Source organism: Harpia harpyja, chromosome 16, assembly GCF_026419915.1.
Source record: "Harpia harpyja isolate bHarHar1 chromosome 16, bHarHar1 primary haplotype, whole genome shotgun sequence".
NCBI classification, from domain to species: domain Eukaryota; kingdom Metazoa; phylum Chordata; class Aves; order Accipitriformes; family Accipitridae; genus Harpia; species Harpia harpyja.
Genome location: NC_068955.1, coordinates 15,314,230 through 15,337,225, shown reverse-complemented (window position 1 = coordinate 15,337,225; position 22,996 = coordinate 15,314,230). Strand labels below are relative to the sequence as shown.

The following is a 22,996-nucleotide window of genomic DNA, read 5'->3' as shown; positions in this document are numbered from 1 at the left end:
AGGGAAGCGGGCAATGCCCCCACTCTGCTCAGCCACAGGCAGGCTGGCTGCCTCTTCCACTGAGCCCAGCCCTGCCAGTGGTGCCGAACAAGCAGCCCTTGGTTTTTTTGGGGGGGGGGCACGTGACCCCAGGGATCAGAGGCTGCAGCCAGCCAGCCCTGAGGAGTTTGCAGGAAACCTTTGCCCAGGAGCGTGCCCTTAATCCCCCACTCACTGCACCAGCCAATTTAGGGTTGCAATGCTGAAGAAAAAACAACTTAGCATTATGAGAGGGAAAAAAATTTTTTATGAAATGGTGGTGCTGCAGGGAGGGAAGATTGGCAGGTATTTAGCTGCTAACAGACATCTGCATTGGCAGTGTCCAAGCAGTTCAGCTTTATTGACTCCTGGCTGCAGTGGGAGAGGATGCTGGAGGCTGCAGGACCCGGGCACAGCTGCCGTGTCCGCCAGGGATGCTCCCACACCTCCCTCCACCCATAACCTACAAGTGCCTTTGGCCACGAGCACGGGGCAAAGCATCTTCACATTTTTGACCATAACCTTAACCCTAAGCCACCCTGGTGGCAGAGCTCCTTGGGAAACACTCAGGGGTTCACAGCCAGAGAGACTGACATACCAAGTCCCACGCTGCAAATAATTATTAACAGGGTATTTTGTGTGCAGAAGCTCAAAGAGAGGGTGTGCAAAGCCACAGACTGCGTTTGCCAAGGTGCTTAAACGTGGGTTCAAGATCTTAACCCTAGGCAGGCACGTTGGAAAATGCTGGCTGCGGCAGCAAGTGAAGCTGGAGCTTAGGAGAAAGGCAACGATAAATAGGTAGGAATTAAGAGCCTTATGGACATACTCATACAGCAACAACCGCCCCAGGAGGTCAGGATTGATTCACCAAATCACCAGTGGAAGCTGGGTGGTTGCTCCCCCTCCAAGGAAACACATTGCAATTTTAAGCCAATCTTTGGGTCACCATGGGGTGTTGACCCTCGCCTTTCTGAGCCCACCCTTCTCCCAGGACCAGAAGGCTCAAATGCTTCAGTACTTTGTCACATGGAGGAGATGTGATTGTATAAATGATGGTCTTCTCAGGGCAGCTTCAGCTGGAAATTAAAGGAAATAATTAAATGACATCTAGTGCTGGCAAAGAAAATGAGATGGATGGCGTGCTTGTATGTGGCTGGAGGCACATCTTTGCATTGTGTACGGAAACCCCACCGGCGAGCCGATAGCCCCCCTGCCCCAAGTCAAGCTCGTGCAGCCCCAGGGAACGCAGCAGGGATTGCTCAAGGCGGGCGATGAGGTGAGCCGGGTCTCAGTGCTCCCCATCACATCCTGGCGTGGGAGGCGATGAATTGATGCCATCGTTGCCACTTACCACCCCATCCCGTCAGCCGCCGGTCACGCTGCCTGCTGCCAGCGCCTGCCGGGGTTGTTGTTGCCCATCCCCGGCAATTTCAGCCTGCTGCAAAATAACTCCGGTGAGGCAAACACCACGAGATCCCTGCCCCGAGGAGAGGACGGGGCCGACAGCCGGAGTGAGGCAGGTCCCATCCTCCCCGAGGTGGGTCCTAGGCGTGTCCCCGGCCGCGGGGGAGGAAGGCCGGGGGATGCGGAAGGACGTCCGACGCCGAGCGGGGTCAGGTGCGCGCAGGTGGTGTGGGGGCGGCGGGGATTTGGGCAGGGCCACGGAGGGCGTGGGGCATGGGGACGGGCGATGTCGAGTTTGGCAGCAGCCCAGCGAGGCAAGGCGGTGTACAGGTAAGCCCTAGTGAAGACACCAGGGCAGCTCACAGGCTTAAAGACCATAAGCATTTTGCTGCATAAAGCCTTTCTTTTTGTTAAATAGCTAGGGGAAAGGCTGGAAGAGCAGGATCTGATGAAGAAGGTCCACTGGCGTGAAAGCACCCCATGCTCACAGGCTGCTACAAACGGCCCTGATGGAGATGGAGCCATGCTCAGGGCTCCTGCCCATCGTGACAGCCAGCCATGCCACCCAGCTGCCAGCAAGCCACCCTCACCCGCCACCGGGATCAGGATTTGCTATGTCAGAGACACCAAGGGAACAATTACCACCCAGCCTAAGCCTTTTGCAACTCCACTTAGCATCTCCCCAAGGTCACTGCAGCCCATGCTGGAAGCCAAAAAATGTTTAAGCAGGCTGCTGGCCAGCTCTGCCTCCAAACCAGCCCCAGCCAGCCAGCACCGATGGGCTGGGAATTGTCACTGCCCGTGATGCCCAGGACACCTCCCCCAGTGCCCACAGTGCTAGGACATGGTGGCCACGGCCTGGATGAGTCCCTTTGCCATGCTCAGTGCAACCCCTCCCCTGCTCCCAGGTTTCCCATCAGCCGGAGCTGCTACTAAAGCACCTTCAGGTTTGCTTTTGCGGGTGTCACCCAGAAAAAGGACATAATTTGGGATGTGCCGGTGCCACTGGAAAACGTACCCTCACCTTGCAAATTGTGCATCAGTTTAGGAAATGGCATTGGGAGTGGGTGAGGTCCTGGCACTGCACCAGGAAAAAGTTACCACCGCTTCGCTCGGGGGCCCAGGGCTGGTGAATCAGGCTCTGCTGATTAGCTGCATCCAGCAGCTCACACTGGCGCCAGGACCTTGAGTTGGAGTCAGGGTGTTTGCAACCAGACCTGCCCAGGCTTGTGCACCTGTAGGCTCTGCTCAGTTCAAACCAAGGAATAATTCTCTTTTATCCTTTAGCAACAAGCTGCAAAATCCTGAACCCGTTTTTCTGAATTTAAAGAAGATGTTTGTCCTCTAGAAATCCCACCTGCAGCTTTGCATTTGACACCTCTTGGCCAAAAAATAATCGGCATTTCTGAACCGAAGCTTTCCTTGCCCATTATGTCATTGCAGTTCAGGGCATTGGCTACCACTGTGATAAATAAATTTAAAAAAAAAAAATCAAGGAAAGGGTGAAGGCAAACGCACAGCCATGTGTAAGGAGAAAGACGCCACCATAGCATCCTTGACAGAGTGCTGCCAGACTGCAGGTGGGGGAGCTGCTAGAGCCCCCTCAAAAATAAAGAGTTTGAAACTAAGCAGCATCAGGTCCGTGGCCGTGTGGCAAAGCACAGGTGGGACAGCCTGGCATCACCCGCGGAGAGGACCCCAATCTCCTGGGGCCAGGGTCCTCCTCCCCGCGGGAGCCGCTGGGGCTGAGTCATTCGAGCCCCCCCCCACCTTTGGGAATCCTCTCTGGCAGGGATTGAGGTTGCGAAAGCGTGACCCACTCTTAGGAGCGCGTCCCCCCACACCCAGGGCCATGGCCACGGGGTACAGCGTTCTGGCTCACCCACCAGAGCTGGGGAGATACGGGGGGCCAGGGAGACAGACCTGAAGGAAAGGGGTTCATCCACCGTGCTGAAAATGGCAGCAAGGAGGGACAGGTCCCTTGACCATCTCTTGCACATCCCTGCCTGCTCCAGACACCTCAGCTGCGGCACTCAGGTTCTTGCTCCACAAGCAAGGAAAAATGTGTAAAAACCCCTAAGGCCAGGCTCATGCCAGTCTATCTTTTGAAGATAACATGGTGCAACTCTCATGGTCCCAGCCTATAAATACCCAGACGTGCTCCCACCTCCTGGTTAAACATCCCCGCTGTACCTCTCAAGGCTTTGACATCAGGGCAAACATCCCACAGAGGTGTTGAGGGAGCCCAAATGCAGAAATCCTGGCTCCTTGCTGGGCCCACTGGTCCCCCAGCACGCAAGCACAGTGATGTCAGCTCCAAAACCACTGGTGCCAAGGGCTGGAGCCAAATTAAACACCCTGGAGATAAGCCCCCCATCCTTTTCCCAGCCTGTGAGCATTCAGGAAAGGATCAGTATCGTAACATTCCCTGACACAGCCCCGTCCTCCCTTTTTCCCAATAAACCATTGGGAAGCGTCTGGGCTGACCGGTGCGATGGACACGTAAGTTGCTTAGAGAAGTATGTCTAAAAGCAGCGATTCTCTTGTGTTGGTATGAGAGCAGCTCTGGATGCAGACACAAGCCCTGCTACCACGAAGCCCAAGCTAAGGCTTGTTCATAACAACTTTGCTAACAGCAAAGCTTGCCCTTAATCCCTTAGAATTAAAAAAACAGACACAGACTGGGTCCAGACTGCTTGACCCTGCTGAAGGACTTTGCTCTGCACCGTGTGATGGTACAGGGCTGGCATGGTGTGCTGTCCTCACCAGCCCATCCCTGCACGCCAGAGCCCGCTCTGTAGCCACGAGATGCTGGGAGAGACTGGCTGGACTGGAAATGCTCACAGAGGAGGTGCCGTAGGTGCCCCAGCCCGGGGGCCAGGTGCACATTGCCTGGCCAGCTATGGTTTCCCAACCACTTCAAAGAGGAGGGAGGAGGGCTGGTACCTCCCCAGCTCCACCGCAGGCTCCGGGAGAGCCTGAAAGGGTGTAGGGAAGCCCCAGGCCCAGCATCAGGACTATCCTTTTTGTCTGCAAAGCGTATTTGCAAAGGGGTTTAGAGCCCTTGGGGAGGGCGGGTTTGCTTGAGTGGGACCACGGTTGGGTTAGTTTATGTCTGACCCACTCCCACCCATGGGCACTCAGTGCCAGGGCTGCTGGTAGCCAGGGGGACAAGAGTAGGATACCCCCAAGCTGGAGCCCGCGGCAGCAGCGATGCCTCTGGGCTTGGGCTACAGATGCTGGGGACATGCCACGCCTTGGTCCCTTTCCCAAAAAGAGCCACGCAGGGTTTTGCTGAGTCACGTAGTGCCGCGGGGCCAGGAAGGCGCTGGGTTTTGCTGACTCAGGGTCAGTGGCACTCGCCTTGACCACACGCCCGCGGGGCAGGAGGGAAGCGGGGGCTGGCCGAAATAACGGGAGCTGGCAGACTCAGCAATGCCTCCAGCCATCGCTCTGGAAAACCGCATCCCAATGGGTGCCATGTCCCCCAGGGAGGCGGCAGGTTTCCCAATACCCCCCACTTGACTGAGGCACAGCAATTTGGAGAGCTAGTGGGACAAGCCACAGCCCAGGGCAGGAATACCCCCTAAAAACACTCGGCACAGACCACAGTTGAGGGTCGGGAGGCACAGACCTGGGGCAGCGGGATGCTGCGTGAGGCTGTGGGAAGATGGAAGAGACTCAGGCAGGGAGGGTGGGGAGGAGATGGTGCAAGCAAGGTGCTAGCAACATGACCCAGTGATTTTCCAGAAGTTGCATGAAGATGAAGGAGGCGGGCAAGGGACAGGGACCCCGTCATGAAGCCAGGGGTCCCCTACTCCAGCAGTGCCCAGCTCTTCCCATGGGCTGCTGCTCTCCCATCCCCGAGGCTGGGCACAAGCAGGAGCAGAAAACAAACACCCCTAGCCCTCAGGACTTGGAAGGGAAAGTGTCTGTAAATCCGATTTTATTTGTATTTTTTTTTCCAGCTGGTCTCGTGGCTCTGTAAGAGCTCGGTCAGGGCAAACTGGGCAGAGATTAGCTCCATCCGCCACCTCCCAAGCTGGCAGGGTGGCACCTCTGAGTCAGGAGGTAGAAAAGAGCCCATTCCAGTGCTCCCGCCCGGCACCAGCATCATCCTCGATGGCTGTTAAGCGGCCCAGTACTGCCACGGTGGCATTTCGAGGGGGGGCACATCTAGCTTGGCAACCTCCCCCCCAGCCCCTCCCAAACAAGCTATGGTCCAGGATATGCCCATCTCCCCCCAAAAAACCCCAGCATGGAGGGATGAATCCCCCCAAACTGGGGGTATCCTGGGGCCAGGGAGAAGCATGGGGCCGGGGGGCTGCCACGGCCCCCCTGGCCGGGGGGGTGCAGATGTCCCGGTGAGCCTGGCTGCAAAATTAAACCCCACTGGTGACAGTGGGTGCGTGGCTGAGGTCCCTGAGCAGCTGTGGGCTTCTGGCAGGCTGAGCCCTCGCCGTGCCAGGCTGGGGCTGGGGGCTGCGCTCAGCAGGGCTTCGGGGGGCTGCTGGCCTGGGGGGGGTGCCCCTCTCCCCAGGGAAGAGAGAAAAGCCAGAAAACCTGGAAAGAACAAAAATAAAGCCAAAAAAAAGGAAGTTACAGACAGAACAAAAGCGAGCACGCGCGGCCGGCGGGGCGCCTCGTGATTTTTTTAATGGTGTTTATTCCCCTTTTCCCGGAGGCTGAGTCATGGGCCGAGGCACCGGGGGTCAGGCCTGGGGACTTGGGGGGGGGGGGGCGTGAGGCAGCACCCACGGCCCCGCACCCCACGCGGGAGCCCCCGCCCCGGCCCGCCCTCACGTGACGCCGCTGGTTGCAATTTTAGACCGTCAGCTGACTCGAAAAATCCCTGGAGAGGGGCCGCCGCTCCTACAAAAACAGGGAAGGCAGCCGGGCACGGCGGCGTCGCGGCCTGCCAGCAGCGGGACCCTCCGGCCTCGGTGCCCCCCCCAGCCACCACCACCACCGCCAGCACCACCGCCACCGCCACCGCCATCGCCGCCATGGGGCCCCGCGGCCTGCTCCTGCTGCTCACCCTGGCGGGGCCCTGCGTGGCCCTCATCAGGTGAGCCGTGAGGGGTCCCTCAGGGTCTGGTGGGGATGGGGGGGGGGCGTGGGACAGGCACCCCAGGTGCTGGTGCAATGGTGGCCTCCGGGCTCCTCTCGCAGGCACCACCACCCCCCCCCGCCCCGGTGCTGTTCTCCCACCGTTAAAGCAGAGGGGAGAAGGGCTGGGACCCCCCCAGATGGGGGTTCAGGGCTGATGCCCTGCCTATGGAGGGGTCTCGCTCCGACTTCCCCTATTCCCGGTGACCTTTGGTAGCCACTCGCCGCTGCCCTCCCTCCCCCCATCTTCCAGCTTTGGGAAAAGCACCGAGCACGGGACATCCAGCACGGGGGGGGGGCTGGCAGGAGCCCAAACCTCGCCCACTCCATGCTGGCGGGTCCCCTGGTTTCGGTGGAGCCATGTGGCCCCCCTCCCCGGGGTGACCCCTCCACACACACACTCCCATTAACACGTGGGCGTTTCGCCCTCCCCTTGCAGGATCCCCCTGACCAAGTTCCCCTCCATGCGGCGCGTCCTGAACGAGGTGGGCAGCGAGATCCCGGACATGAACGCCCTCACCCAGCTCCTCAAGTTCAAACTGGGCTTCGCTGACCTGGCTGAGCCCACTCCAGAGATCCTGAAGAACTACATGGATGTGAGTAACAGCCCCTCTGCCGACCACCCCCCAACTGCAGCGGACCCCAGCGTGATGCCAGTCGCCTGGCTGTCACTTCTGGGGGTACCCATCCCAGGGGGGTGGTGGGACATGCCAGCCTTGCCGTCCCACCACAGCCAGGAAAGTGGAAGAGGGAGAGATGTTGATCCTGTAGGAGAGATTCATGCACCCCTGCAGCTTGGTGGGTGGTTGCCAAAAGTTGATAAACTAAAAATACTAATACTAATAATTAAAATAACAATAATAAACAACCCACTGCCACCCAAGTGGGAGCTTTGCAGCTTCTGTGACCTATTTCCTTTCCCCTTTGTCACTAAGTAATGATCGTAAATAGGGGCCTGCTCACTTGCGGTCCTTCCTAGCATTTTCTGGCCCCTTTGGGCTCCACTTTCTGCAAGACGGGCATAAAAAGCATGCTCCACTCCTTGTGGCATTGGGGCATAAAAGAATGAGCATGGGGTAGGAAAAGAGGGCTCAGACTGGGCACCAGCTTGCTATGGGACTGGGGATGCAGGATGCTTCCTCTTGCTATCCTTCATCTTTTGCACGGCCTTGGGAAAAGCCACCCTGTACCTCCGCCTTCTTCTCGGCGGCTTAAGGAGCAAAGGGACCTTTGTGGTGGAAGCAGCGATAAAAGGAGAAGCTAGGTAAAGGATGTGAGGTTTGCCCTTGCCCAGCTGCCAGACATGTGTGGGGTTTCCTCTTTCTGGGTTCCCCACCAGGTAACCTCGTGGCTCTTGGGGGGTGGGATGTGAGCACTGGCCAGCAGAATAAAGCTGGCGCCAGGTATTTGGGTGTTAATTCAGGATATTCCCCTCTGCTCCCCTTCCCCAGGGGCTCTTGTCACCCAGCCAGCACCATCCTGCCAGGCCTGTGCTGGGAAGGGCCGCCGGTGTTTTAATCAGCGGTGTTGAAAGCCAGGGCGCTAGCGGTTGCGCCACGGCATTGTCTCTTGCAACTGCAGCTCAGGCTGCCACTTGGGGAAGGACTCCACTCACTTGTCCCAGGGGGACTAGCGCAACCTGCAGTGGGAGATAAGGGACCTCTGGACCCCTCCCAGCCCGGCCAAAAATGCTCTTGCTGCCAGAGGAGCTGTTGGGATGAAAGGCACAGCTTTCCCTAGACCACCCTGTATGGTCCCCACCAGCCCCTGGGACCCCTCACGGGTCTGTGTATATGATGTACGGGGCCCCTATACCGGGGGTTAATTTTCAAGGCCCAGCAATAATTACAGAATCACTGGCAGCAAGTGCTGCCTCCCCATTACAGCTAATTGCAATGGATTATTAATTACTCAGTGAGCAACCCTTGCAAACTAAGCGCACAGGAGGTGAGCAGCTTTGATAATCCTGTTTTCTCCCCTCCCCCCTTAATTAAGTACATGGCGGGTTTGGAAAGGCCACAGGTTGACTTCCCTTGCTCTCAGCCTTCTCTCCAGGGCCCTGATCCAGCTGCTCTCCAAGCATGACATGGCTCTCTGCCTCTTTGGGAGGGCTGGGGAAGAAAGGGCCCGTCCAGGACCTGCCAAGCATTCCCCATTCATCCTCTCCCCTCTGGATAGAGGGATGCCCTGCAAACACCTCAGCCACTCAGGTTTCTTCCAATCCCAGCAGAGATGCATGAAGAGCAGAGGGGTATCCGTCAGATACCTGCGCTTACAGGGACTTCTCCCAAACTCTTACCCCGCAGCCCTAAATCCCTCTCTGGCGGTGCTGCTGATGCCCTTTTCTCCCTCCAGCTCCTCCAAAGTCTTGCGATGCCCACGACTTAGCATTTGTTTATTCCTCCCCACCCCAGGGGCTCACCAGCACACACCAAAAGCCCCAGCAGCAGTACCTCCACCCATCGCAGGCAGAGCTGCTGCTCGCTGCAACCCACAGTTCCTCTGCAAACTCGCCAGCAAAGCAGCTTCCCAGCCAGTTTCAGCTTTTCAATAACGCAGGTGTCTTGCTTGGCTTTCTCCCATCTTTTTTCTCTTCCGTATAGTGAACTGCATGCCAGCCTGCAGACCTTCCCCCTTGTCTTCTGCCCTGTCTCCCTGCCCCAAAAGTCCTCCCCCACAAGCACCCATCCCACTTCTCCTCCCCAATTTATCCTTTTCACACCCGCTGTAATGAGGTGTGAACAGTGAAGGGGAGCCTCCCTTCCAGAGGAGGAAGGCTAGGAGCCCATTACTGCCAAAAAACAAGAGGAGGGCAGTGTCTAGATAATAAACTGGTCCCTTTTTCAATCCTAAGAGATTTTTTTGGTCTTTAATCCCTGTTTTCAGCTGGCTGCCTCAGCTCATGGCTCCCTTCTCCTCCTTTGCAGGCCCAGTATTACGGCGAGATCGGCATCGGAACCCCCCCCCAGAAGTTCACTGTGGTCTTCGACACTGGCTCCTCCAACCTCTGGGTGCCATCTGTGCACTGTCACCTGCTGGACATCGCTTGCCGTAAGTGTCGCTGGCGGCAGCCACGGCTCAACAGCTTCTTCTTCCCTGCAAAATGCAGATCCTGGCATTGCAAGAGGAGAAACTGAGGCAGCAGCATGAAAGGGCTTGCCAGAGGCTGATGGGGTCTTTAGAGTCAGAGCTGGAAATAGGATCCCAACCTCCCACATCAATCCTTCATTACTCCCTTCCTGTTTTTTCCCCTCTGCGTCACCCACACACTGCTTCAAACCTTCCCCAACAGCCTCGGCCCTGCAGCCAGGGAGCAGCATCACAGGTTGTGATGTTTCTCCCCAAATTATAGACCGACACTGCTGTTGCCCCATTGCGCAAGGCTGGTGAAAAAAAATCAGCCTCTTGCCAGATCTGATACAAACTGTCCTAGTTTCTGCTTTATTGCCGCATGGAGCATGTGCATGCATGTTTATGGATTTATAATTAACAAAAGCCAGGGAGGCACGATGAGGTGAGAACGTCTTAGGGACTACAAGTTTTTTTGCTCTGTGGCGTTCCTACACAATAAACCTCCACAGTTGAAGGTGTCAAACCCGGCTATGGCAAAATGCCATTTAAAAGCCACTGTCTGTGCTGCTTAAGCAGAGCAGAGAAACCTGTGGAGACAACAAATGCAACCGTGAAAGGCAACCCACAGTGCTCAATGAGGATAGGGAGGAGATTTGGACTTCTTGTATGGTCCTGTAGCGCCCAGAGGGGAGACGGACCTTCTTTTTGCATGCGTGAAATGAGATCTAGAACGCTAGTAGGGTGGTGAGGTCCAGACCTAGTCTGTCTTGGGGTTCTTGTTCTGTAGCAGGGAGCTGGTTTCCCAAGGCAGTGGCGCGGGAGGTGCTGGGACCAAAGGCTTGTTTTATGAGTATGCAATGAGCCTAACCTTCTGCCAGACTGGGATCCAGACGGCCCAGCTGGGGAAGTCCCTGTATAGTGTGTCGGTTTCCATAGGGCTCGGCTGGTTCGTCCTCCGCCGCTGTCTGCCCCGCTCAGCAAGCAGTTGTGGAGCTGGGCTGGCCGAGCTTGCCACAGGCCGCTGCCCAACTCGTGACTCGGGAGGAATCTGCGGAGGAGGTGTCTGCCTGGCCATAAAACCAGGGATATCTTACAGTTCCCAACCCTTCCAAGAGGAAAAGCAGCTTAGACTAGGGGAAAGCCCTTCTCCTCTGCAAATAAAAGAATATTTTGAGCCCTCTCTGCGCAAAAAAGAGTCACCATGTAAAAAAATTTCCACCTAGTCTTAGCAAAAGAAACAGATAAATCCATTAAAAATGTTCGTGCCCAGAGCAGGCTATATCTAAAGCCACCCTGGTTTTCCGTGGCACGGGGAGACGTTTCACTCTGCTGTCTTAACACACCCTGACACACCGGCCACATAGGCTCTAGGCTTTTAATACCCCTTGGCCAAATCCGATTTAACAGCCAAATTGGATCTGCCCACCTAATTCCCCAGACGTCGGAAATGCTTTGTTAAGCAGTCTGGGCTTGGCAAATGCTGGGTTCGGGCCCACCTTAACATTGCTGAGTGTCCATTTGTCCTGATGAGCCAGGTGGTGTGGGGTTAGGTATCGGTGAGCCCTAGGTATCATGGAGCACTAATGTTGTATGTCCCCCTGTGTCCCTCTCCCTGGCTGCAGTGCTGCACCACAAGTACGATGCCTCTAAATCCAGCACCTATGTGGAGAACGGCACCGAGTTCGCCATCCACTACGGGACGGGGAGCCTCTCTGGGTACCTCAGTCAGGACACCGTCACAGTGAGTAACAACTGCCCTTGCCCCGAGCTGCCCCAGCCTGCTTTCAGCAGAGTGCTCGAAGCCATTTGATTTCAACAGGTCTCCCTTCTTAAGTGTCCTACTTGTATAAAGCATGCTTCAGCGCCATGTTTCCAATTGCTTTGAAATGAGGTGGTGATGATGATGTGAGGAGTTGACAATGACCAAGGCAGGCAGAGAAGGGGGAAGGTATTAGTCAGCAGGTCAGCCGGCTAGGAGCATGGACTGCACACGTGGTGCCCTGCAAACATGGTCTCTGGCCAATCCCTCCAACCCTTTTCCTCCTGACCCCAGAAATTTCCTAGCCCAAGTGCATGCCAGCACCTCTGCACAGGCTGCTGGTGGTGCCCAGCTTGTTCCAGGCCAATATCCATGCGGTAGTGGATGTCCACATGGGAAGCTGCCCAAATACTGGCCAGAAATGGGCTCTTCACTGCCCCGTCCTGGTCTCGTGTCAAGAAATGGTGCTTATGTTTGCAAAGGCTGTGTAACACCTGGGGGGGGGTTCCCCAGCAGCATTCAGGGCCCAACTTGAGGTAGCCGGGTTGCTGGTGGGTGCTTTCCATCATTGCCTTTTCAGTGAGCAAAGGCTGAGCTTTCTGTCCTGTGAATGGCGGGTGCCTTTTACGACTGCCTCCCAGGTACAGATGCTCATGAGCGTTTGCCAGCTGCCAAAGGTCAGCGGCACACGTGCTCCCAGATTACTTGGTCTCCTGGCAGGGATAAGAGCATATGTTTGCTTTGCAGGGGTGAGACAAAGCAAAAGTGTTGAATAAGCACATAAATCTAGGGATTTGGGGTTTTCCATGTTAGGTTCAGCTGAAAAGTATTGGCTTACCAATTTCATCAGGATCAAAAGAAAAATATCCAAGAGGAGCCTGAAGTGGGTGGCTTACGCAAGGAGCACTCTTTAGCCCATCCTTATAGCAGGAAAATTTCAGGCTAGCCGTTGCCTCTGTGCTGCATCCAAAGACGCCAGCAGCTCAGGCTGGGTGCAGGACCCTCTTTGGGGGAGAGGGCTTTTGATGGGCTCCGTGAACCCTGAAAATCAGTGCAGACAAGGCTGTGAGGGAGAGCTACAGGGGCTGCCAGCAGCTTTGCACCTCTGGTTTTGCTCTCTGCCTCCTGCAGCCCACCAAGCTTCGGGACCATTTCAGTTTTGTTTCATGCCATTTATTTCCCACATCCCTCGGTTCACTTAGAATCACCCTGCTGCAAAAAAAGCCACCCATCTGAGCCTTCCCACAGCTCTCACCAAATGAAGGCACCATGTACATAGCATTAATGGTTTCTCTTACATTACATTTGCAAAATACAGATGGAGGTGGAGGCATCTGCATTTGTCCCAGTAATAGAGCAGGGCAGCAAGGCAAACAGTGAACTTCATTGTCCTGTGAAAGTGTGGGCTGGTTTAGGCGCTTTCCGGCTTAATGCAGGGGCTGAAGTGAGTCAGAAGGAAAATTGCAGCTTTTTCTTTTTTTATTTTCGTTTGTAATTATCACCCTAATGCCTGCTTGCTAATTAGCTCTCCACTTCCCCGCAACTCAGAGGTAGGATTTTGTTCCTGAGCTTGTTCGGGAAGTGGGGATGGCTCTTGGCAGCTGGCACAGCTTGTAGCATTTGGTTTCTGTCTGGGCAGAAGCAAGAGAAACCTTTTGCGTGGAGCCTGAGCAGTGTCACGCTTGCAGTACACAGGAGGAGCAGGGCCAACTCAGAGGGTCAGGGACCTTCAGCTTGGACGCCAAGATGCTTCCTCTGATGCACAACATCCCATAGGCAAGCTCCCAGTTGGGTGTAGTCTGGAAAGACAAGACATTGAAACAGCCTTCAGGGTGACCCTCTCGGCTCCAGCCATCTCGATGGGTGGAAGCAGCCACAGCAGCCTGTGGTAAGCACTGGCATCTGACCAAAAGGTGCTGCCTGGCAGGTGGTCCAGAGTCCCTCAGCCCTGAATTTTTTTTGGAGAGAGTGACGAGCTCATGTCGAACATCCTGCCTCCTTCTGTGGAGGAATGATGCCCTGAAGCACCATACTCCCCAGTGCTGCTCGCTCTCCGAAGAGCAGCGGGTTCAGCCAGCCCTCTGCTGCTCAGGCATCTCATCCCTTTATTGCAGTCTGACCTTGGGATGTCCTTCAAGGACAGCAGAGGAGACATCACTGCCTGTGGGGCACATGGCGATGTGGCCCCATCTCTCCTAGGGCTGCAGTGCAGATATGCCACACAGGAGATGCCCCTCCTCGCCTCTCCCCTGTGCCTCTGCAGAGGGGAGCCCCAAGCCCTGGTGCCAAACCGTGCCACGGAGGCCCTCGCCTCTAGTCTGCCTTTGCCATCCGGCGCTTGCCCGCTTGGCTGAGGCCACTAACAGGGAGGCCAAGTGAGCTGCAGGGTGCCGACACCTGTCTGCAAAGCGCTGAAGGGCAGCCACCGCACAGCCATCCACTAGTAATGAGTTTTGGTCTCTCTGTGTCTGGACGAGAGCCAGCCAAGGGACAGAGACAAAGGATCTGTCACCTGGCACCAGTGCTCTGCTAAAGATGCTCTTGGCTTTCAGTCCCGCTGAGGACCAAGTGTGGGCAGGGTCTGCTGAGACCCCACCACCAAGCAGATATCTGCCTCCCTCTTGGGATGTGCAAGCAGGACAATATTCAACAAACCTGGCGCTCAGTTTTATCAGTCCATTGCATTTTACTTTTTTTTGAGTGGAAGCTTTTTTGAACTTTCTGAGCTGCTGCAGGACCAGCTGTGCCAAGTGGTGGAGTGGTGGCTTTTGTAAACCTGTGGCATACAACGGGGGCACTTGCCACGCGCCGGCGAGCGGATGTGTTGCTGTGAGCTGTTTCGCCCCACATCCTGTCCTGTGGCTTTTAGCTTTTGCAAGGCTCGATTGCCCTTTCCTAGTGCAAGTCTCTGATACCATTAAAGCCAGCACCGCCCGACCTAGCCTTGCACTGTCTAACCCTGGGGAGATATTAGTAATTTACAGGGATCGTTATCTGCCATCAGGTAGGAGAGGCCAGCTTTTCAGTCCAGCCTGGTTCACTACCGGGCTGCTAGCTGCAGGCTGAGAGGCTGAAATTGTCCTAGCACGGATTCTAAAATTGCCTGTCGTCAGCCAGAAGCTCAGAAACCTCCTGAACTGCTACAGCCAGGAGCCAGCAGATACATCCTGCTCCCCGTCAGCAGAGCTATCTTGCTTTCCGTGATCTCCTTCTTTCCGGGGATCTGCCCTTGCGAAGCGTTTCAGCTTTCCAGCGGGGAACACCAGTCCTTCTCATGGCTGGCAAGAGAGGTGACCTTTGCTTTCACAGTACTCTGCTTGCTATTTTTGTGCTTCGGGCTCAACCTCACTTTCTTGGCTGGGTCTTCTCCCCTCCCACAGGAGCTCTCTGCAGGCTGGTGGCTCTTCTGGGAGACACAGCAGTATCCTAGGGATGTTTCTTATGCAGGGGAGATCGCAGGGGTCATTGGCAGAGGTGAGAGGGATTTGTGCTCCCAACCGGGGCACGGGTGCAGCACCCGAGGAGGTAGGACATAGACATGACTTAGAAGTTGTCCAGAGTGGGGAGGAGGATTAAAGGTGCAGCACAAGAGCTTTTCAGACTGGGAGGAAAGGATGAAGTAGGCGACAGGGGAAGGGATGTAGGGAGGACAAAGTGATATAGGGCCCTCTGTGCAAAGAGGAGGAGCTGCAAAATGGCATGGCCAGTGCTGGGACCCAGCAAAAGTCTGAAAGGCTGAGTGAGGTGAGCAAAGAGCAGTGGGGGGCTCCTGCCCTTAGGGGTGCGCTGGGCTTTGCAGGGACTCAGGAGTTGCCACTATGTGGCCAGAGTGCCCTGTACCCCTCACTCCGAGGAGAGTGGCACCAGGGTTTCTGCAGCTGCCTACAAATGCAAGGGTAAAAGGAGGCAGAAGCGTGGCAGTGTATTGAGGGACACGCTACAGCCTGTGTTCAGTGAGATCCCATTTCCGCCCTGGTCCCCCAAGCCAGTGTTCTTTATGATCTGCTTTTCCCTTCCCTCCCCATCTCCCCTCAGCTCGGTAACTTGAAAATCAAGAACCAGATCTTCGGGGAGGCCGTGAAGCAGCCAGGCATCACATTCATCGCTGCCAAGTTTGATGGCATCCTGGGCATGGCATTCCCAAGGATCTCTGTGGACAAGGTCACCCCTTTCTTCGATAACATCATGCAACAGAAGCTGATCGAGAAAAACATCTTCTCATTCTACCTGAACAGGTAATGTTGGGTTTGGTGCCGCACCTCTCATTGCAAGGGCAAGCCCAGCTGGGCATTTCTCTATGTCTCCTGGTAGCACCTCGTGCTGTGTGCTGGTTTACACCCTGGCCAGCACTGTTGGGGAGGTCTCAGCAAGGTCTCCTTTCTGGAGCAGTCAGGCCAAAATCTCTTCTGTTTACTGCTTTGAATTAAGAAGGGAAGCAGAAATGCAGCCATTTTACTGATAAAAAGCTGGGTAGATCTACTACTGGATTTCTTAACTGATTAAGAGACAGAGGATGTTTCCAGAGGAAAGAGAAATAAAAATAAACAGGGTTGTGATCATGAGATTGCAAGCTGCTAGTGCAGTCCCGGTGAGGGGAGTAAACACAGCCCCAGCCTGTTGCCAAAATCCATGAGCCACGTAGCCACCACCATGTCACCTCCCAGGCAGGCATGTCCCCCACAGGTTGTCACTAATGATGGGGCTAACGTTCCCTCACCCCCCAGGAAATCCTCCTCTGCAGCTCCCAGTGCCTTCACACCCACTGATCCTCCCCACAGGACACCCCATCACCCTCCTGGCACCAAAGGGGGACTCTGAACTACTTCAGCCCAAAAGTAGCACGCCAGGAGCAGGGAGGGCAGAGAGGGCTGCTGCTGGCCATTCAAGCGTCAGCCCTCCCCCATCACCATATTTCTTTCCATCTGCTCAGCAGCGAGCTTTTATCTGACGGTAACCTTGAGGATTCGGCTCTGAGGCTGCTGGCTGGTGCGGAGTCGAGTGCAGATAACCTAATGCTGCATCAGCCATGTCCAACCCTGCACGGGTGTTTGTTACAAGCTGATTATTTGGGGGGCCCCTGTGTCAGTGCTCAGTTCCCCTTTGCCATCCTCCTTCTCTGCAGTGAGTTTCTCCAGGTGGCCGTGAGAAAGCACCAGGCAAAAAACTGCAAGATGCTTTGGCTGGGCCAAAACATTCCGATGTCCCCACCCCAGCCTATCTCACAGTATCTGTCCTTATATTGACATATTATAGCATGATGTAAGTCAGTCATCTGTCTCCAATGCTGCTAATGCTGTGCTTTACCCCCAAGCACCCCGGCATGTATTTTGGGGGCACATGGAGGGGTTTGTTCCGCCCTGCCTCTGATGTTCACGCGTTTGGATTGGTTTTTTTTTTTTCAGAGACCCCACAGCTCAGCCTGGTGGCGAGCTGCTCCTGGGAGGGACGGACCCCAAGTATTACAGTGGCGACTTCAGCTGGGTCAACGTCACGCGCAAGGCCTACTGGCAGGTCCACATGGATGCGTAAGTCCCCCCCTCCACCTGACTATATGCATGGGGACATGTGTGCAGACAGCTCACGCCTCGGGCTGGGCTGAGACCCTCCCCGAAAAGGAATCATCTCTATCCCTGCAACACATCCACACCAAAAAAAAAGCAGATTAAAATCCCGCCCTAAGGCTGGATTGTTTGTTGCTGGAAGGGGAGGAGAGGCAGAAAACAGCAGGAGATGTTCTGCAAAATCTTTACCTCTTGTTTACAGCTTGGCCCTTGAAAACGCCTGCTGCACCCTTGCAAAGCAGGGAAAAACAGCAGCATGTCCTTCTTGCAGGCAGGGCGAGCCCTGCTGAGGCTTTGCTCAGCTCTCAGTGAGGCCTAAGCTGCGTGGCTCACTTGCACGCAGCTCCGGAGGAGCAGGATGAGGCCCCAGGAAGCCAGCCCTTGACTGAAGGGCACGGCGTGGCAATCAGCGCGCATTGTTGGAGGCAGAGGGGAGGAGAGCGGGCTGAGCTGCCGGCCGTCAGCCCCCCAGTCTATTCTGAGCTCTCCCACGTGATGGGAACTTAAAAGCGGCCTGTGATCAGAGTGTGTTCTTTTCCTAGGGATTGCATCCCTCCCCAGCGCAGGGTTTTAGTTCTCATCTTCCCCCAGCCCTGCTGCGTTGGCAAAGTGTGGCAGACCCTTAGCTGGAAGGCTTTATCTGTCCACGCTGCTGTGAAACGTGATGTGGGTGAGGAAGCCAAGCAGCTCCTGTCTTGCCTCTTCAATGTACACAAACCCTTCCCTTGCCCATGACCCTCTCAGCTGTCACACCACCCCTTTAATCCTTTGCTTTTTGCAGTAGCACAGGTCATACGAGTCCCTAATGCATTGCCCTTGGCTCACTCACATGCCCATTAGCTGCAGTACTTGCTCTGGAGTGCAGGTAGCAGGCAGGGTACGCAGGCAGCAGTCCAGGCTCTCTGCAGAAATGCCGTAACACCTCAAGACACCCGCTCAATCAGGAGCAGGCAAGAGGGAGCCGGGGGGTCTGTGCACTAAGTCAGTGCTGCATCAGTATTTCTGAGCATCTGTCCTTCCTGGGTGTCTGTTGCGGCCCTCCCTTGCATGCCTGCATACTGCCCAGGCTCAGCCATCTTCAACTCTTTGCCTGCTGCTTCTTGCAGCCTTCGCTGGGAGGCCTCTAAGAGTTGTCTATGTCTGGACATCTCTCCCCAGGGTGGACGTTGCCAACGGGCTGACTCTGTGCAAAGGGGGCTGCGAGGCCATCGTGGACACAGGAACCTCACTCATCACTGGCCCCACCAAGGAAGTGAAGGAGCTGCAGACAGCCATTGGTGCAAAACCACTCATCAAAGGCCAGGTGAGGCCAGGCTGGGAAAGTGGGAGTCCGTGGCCATTGCGGCACCCAGATGCTTCTAGAGACCCCGGTCTTCTGCTCCCTCTGCTCTCTATTCCCAGCTTTTGCTCCTGGAAAAGCCCCTGACATAGCAGGGACGCCTCTGTTTTTTGACCCCGGGTAGTGTTCACCGCCCTGCTTATGCTCTCAGTAGAGGGCCAGGTCCCATGAACTTCAGGAAGCTTTGGGTCACTTCTGCCACCCATCTCTGGGAGGTGGAGGAGAAGGGGTATGAGTTGCAGCTGAGGCCAAGGATTCACGTTAATGTGAGTTCAGAGGCACTTTAATACAAATATATTTAATGCAAATGACAACTCTCCCCTGCCAAGTTTTTAACCATCGTAGTTAATCTCACAAGGTCACCTCTCCTCCCTGAAACTGTGGAGCAACAGGTATTATAAGGACCCTCTGGGAAGGATGCTCTGCTCTGAAACCCCTCCCAAATCACAGAGCCATGAATGCTTGTAGGCCTTTTCTGCAGTGTCGGAGACCCCATGCTGCAGCAACAGCTGACTTAGACCTGCCACCCTCCCCAAGACTTGCCAGTGTTAATTAAACCAGCTTTGTCTGTTCATCACACTGCGAGTCCCTGTCTGTGTCTCTAGGCTGTACTGAGCCACGTCTCCCCCTCCTGTGGAAGAGGAAAGACCTCCAGCCCTGCTGCATCGGGTGCTGGGCCCTGGGGCTCAGCAGAGCCAAAAGTTTTGGCCCTATCCCTAAAACCCTCTGGGCCCTCAGCTTGCAGCCCTGGGCAGGGAGCAGCCTACTTACCCCAGCACAAGCCTTTTCTGCACCCTGAGATGAGCTGGTTTTGGGGAAAACCACAACAAAGACATGATTGTGCCCGGGAGAGACCGTGCCCTTTCCTGACGGTGTGGCAGCTGCCATCTAAAGCCTTTACTGTTGCTGTTTCAGTACGTGATCCCCTGTGATAAGGTGTCATCTCTGCCTGTCGTCACGCTAACACTAGGAGGGAAGCCCTACCAGCTCACTGGAGAGCAGTATGTCTTCAAGGTATGTCCAGGCAGCTTTTGCCAGCCCTATGCTTCTCCCCCAGGGCCTAACTTTTGCCTCCTCCACTCAAATCTCAACCATGAAACACAAAATGCAAGAGCAGCAAAAGCAAGACTGGAGCTGGCACTTGGGAAAAAGTCTGAAAGGTTGGGGTGACGGGCTGGTGGCACTGATGATAGACCCAGGCAACCTCACCAAAGTCCTGGGGAAATGAGACCCCCTGCATGATGCTCATGAGGGATAGCAGTATGGGAGAGGAAGGGCAGGCAGGCTGTTGCATCATTTTCTACAAACATTTTGCCCTTTCCTGATGGATTCTGGTGCCATGAAGCCTTACCATAGCAGAGGCCACCAGCCTGGCATTTGAGCCATCAGAGTCAACTTGCAAGGACCATCTTGTGCAGAATTTCAATAATGGCTCTAATTCAGAGCTGCGTGGGCTGGGAGGTTTATGGGGGTGTGTGGCTTTGCTTGATGATTTGCTGCATAAGGGCTCTAGGAGGGGGAGCTGAGTTTGGAGCCATGGGAGCAGTGGGTTGGGAGTTACTTTTGCAAGCTGTGGATCTCAGGCTGGGAGAGGCTGAAGCGCAGCCAGCATTGGCAGGTGTTATTGCCCAGCTTGCGAGGTTGAGGGAAGGGAGGACCTCCTCGGATTGAAGCTCTCACTTTTCTGTCTAGGTTTCTGTACAAGGAGAGACCATCTGCCTGAGCGGCTTTTCAGGCCTGGACGTCCCACCCCCCGGGGGCCCACTCTGGATCCTGGGAGATGTCTTCATCGGTCCCTACTACACCGTCTTTGACCGTGATAACGACTCTGTTGGCTTTGCCAAATGTGCCTAAGCGCCTGACCCCCACTGCCTCTGCCACACACACACTTACACACACACACAGGAGCCATAGAGAAAGATTACCAGGGTTAGAAACCCAGTGAGTGGAAAGGAAAAAAAAAAAAGAAAAAGAAATGGAACTAGATTTAAAATTACATGGAAAATAGTCATTAGTGCCCTGCTAGCTACTTTTTTCCCTCCGTTGAGTAAGTGGTGCTGGGAGGTCTCTAGTTGACGACTCCAGCTGGAGTAGCCCCTTGCTTTACTGCTAGGTGTTCCAGTATTTGTTTTTAAGAATGATTCTCAGAGCTGAACAAGGCCCTCTCACGTCTCCCAGCCCTCGTCTCCTTCCTGGGGGGCCAGCTGGCTGGATCCAGCCCCTGACGCCTCTGTTCCTGCAGAGAGGCTGTGTGGCTGGTCTTGGGTTTGGGCTTCTGCACTGGGGGAGAGGGATGGGGAAGGCTGTCTGGCACGTTATTTACTTCTTGCTTTTTCACTGATGAAGTGGGGGAGTGGGAGATGGGGGAGAGTCCATCTTCATCACCCCTCCACAATGGGTTGAGGCAGTGACTGCTAGGTCATTTCTCAGTGGGTTTGTGCTGGCTTGGTCCTAGGAGAGCACGTGCTGGGCTGGAGCAATGGGGGAATCGCAGTAGTGTGCCCAAGCGTTGAGTTTCAGAGCCCAAGGGCTCTGGTGGTGTGTTTTTGTGTAGTGATGGCACTAGCGAGAGAGCTGGAGGCATGATGTCCGTGTGCCTGACCTAACAGGACAGGGATTTGTAGGGGGGCTGCAGCCGGTGGGACTCTTCAGGGAGTACGAATATAAAGGGGGTCAAGATAGGATTTAATAGAGGTCACTTGAATTCATGGCCACGAAGGCCCTGCTTTCTGCTGAGCAAAGTCACTTGACACGGATTCTCTCAAGTTTGGTGAACCTCTCCCAGGTTCCCCAAACCGCAGATCTCAGCTTCATCTGCAGCCAGTGAGTTGAGAATAATGTTTCTTAAAGCAACTAAGTGATCTACAAGCCGAAATCACACTGATAAAATCTGTAGGTGTTTGTCAGCCACATAAGACCTTTTGGAAACATTACTCACAGCATTTTGAACTGCCCAAAACTCAAGAGACAGTTGGCAGACCCAGCAAGCTTCCTGGGCAGGAGGGTGCTGTGGCAGCTGCTGGACTTGCATTCGCTTTCCCTTCTGCGCTGTCCTGAAACCCAACTGCCTTTAACACCCTCCTTACCTGCTTTCCACCTTACTAATGCTGATGAGAGCTCTGTTCATGTCCGCCCTGTGTTGCAGACAGTGCGAGGCACAATCCCGCTTTGGAGAGGTTGTAACTGATTTAGCTGTGCTCACAGATCCTCCTGGAGAGCCGAGATCTGCGCATATGGAGCCGCTCGCTTCACTGGGCTGGTGTCAGTAGGCAAACACTGGTGGGGCTGGGAGGATGATAAAGTGAGTTTTAAGCAGTACTGGAAAGCAGAAGAGAATCTGCCAAGAATCCCAGCCTGTGCTGGGAGTAAAAGACTCTTTTTGCTTTCCCAGTGCACCGGATCAGGTCCTGAAGTTAGGGAGTGGCAGCAGGTGAGGCGCAAAGCTGAGGGTGGCAGGAGGACCAGATAAGCACCAGCTGTGACCCCAGACCAGGCAAAACAGACAGTGAAATCCTGGCACCCCAAAATTCATTGATAATCCTGCCAGAAGTACTGGTGGGGCCAAGGAAGTTCCCAAGAAAGGTCTTTGGGCAGTGGGTGAATAGATGGTTATGGCCAGTGAAATGCATATACATCATCCCCAATATTGAATTCACCACGAGCATCAGAGGCAAAGGTGGGGAAGAGGTCCTGAGGTGAGCTGTGGGAGAACAGTGAGTGCATAGCCTGCAGATCCCCTGTCGCCACCTGCTACAGCTGATCAGTTTGGCTTTATAACCATGCCTCACTTCTTGGAGGGGTCTGGCGTGGGCGGTGGGGACAGGCCTGGGCGCACTTGGGTCATGTGCATTGTCCCCTGCAACCCCAGATGTGACAAATGCTGCTCCCAAAGCTTCCTTCTGCCTGCTAGTAATCTTCACCTGCAATCCTGCATCTGGACGCCTAAGGACATCTGTTGCAGACTGGCTAGAGAACAGTAGCATGTTACCAAAAAAATAATCATCAACAGGTACTCCAAAATCAGCAGATATTCAGCACTTCTCTGGAGAGCCCCGGTTTCACACCAATTAAGTGCCCAGAGCTCCTCCAAGTCCTGCTACATCATTTCCCAGCTGCAGGATTTCTTCAGCGCAGCGAGACAGAGACAGACCTTCAGGTACCCGCTAATCAGAACTGATGCGGAGGGGAAGCCTGACGTGGAGCTGGCAGTGGGTTTTCAACGTCTTCAGCATCAGATTTAAGTGGGACATGCAGCACAGTCCCAGAACAAGCCATTGGGCCGTGGTTCTGCTGGGCATGCAATGCCTTATGCCGTCTGTGTTACAGCCTCCGCGGTAACCCAAGGCTGTGCTAATGTCTGTCCTCAGGCAGGCAGGAGACTGCAGCCAGGGGAAAGAGCACAGCCCAAAGTGATGCCCCGAGTGACACACCTTAGGAGAGGCTGGAGGAGCAGTTCATTGTAGTCTTCCCTGAATGGGCCTCCTCCCCTTGTTCTTTTATTTGCATTTTTAAACCAAACTCTAACCGAGTGACTGGTTTTTTTTAATCTAATTTGCTGTCAGAATTACTGTCTCATCATAGAAAACTGAAAAGAAAATACAGTATTTCCCCCCTTAACTCTGAGAGTGGTCTTTCCTTAAGCAGTTTGAGATGCCAAACTCTTTCTCAGTCGCCAGAGACTGTCTCCCTGACCTGTTGTCCCAGTACGTCTGGTCGCCCAGATGTGGACTTATG

The 22,996-nt window shown here is 54.9% G+C and overlaps 1 protein-coding gene across 1 annotated transcript; it reads left to right on the top strand.

The window, feature by feature from the left end:
• The first annotated feature begins 6,099 nt into the window (after positions 1 to 6,099).
• Positions 6,100 to 22,879, top strand: CTSD (cathepsin D). Its single transcript, XM_052811764.1, is given in 10 exon segments — positions 6,100 to 6,151; positions 6,154 to 6,490; positions 6,971 to 7,127; positions 9,459 to 9,582; positions 11,226 to 11,344; positions 15,398 to 15,597; positions 16,765 to 16,887; positions 18,082 to 18,226; positions 19,178 to 19,276; positions 19,955 to 22,879. Coding segments are annotated over 10 exon segments (1,503 nt in total). The 5' UTR covers positions 6,100 to 6,114; the 3' UTR covers positions 20,117 to 22,879.
• Positions 22,880 to 22,996: the final 117 nt, after the last annotated feature.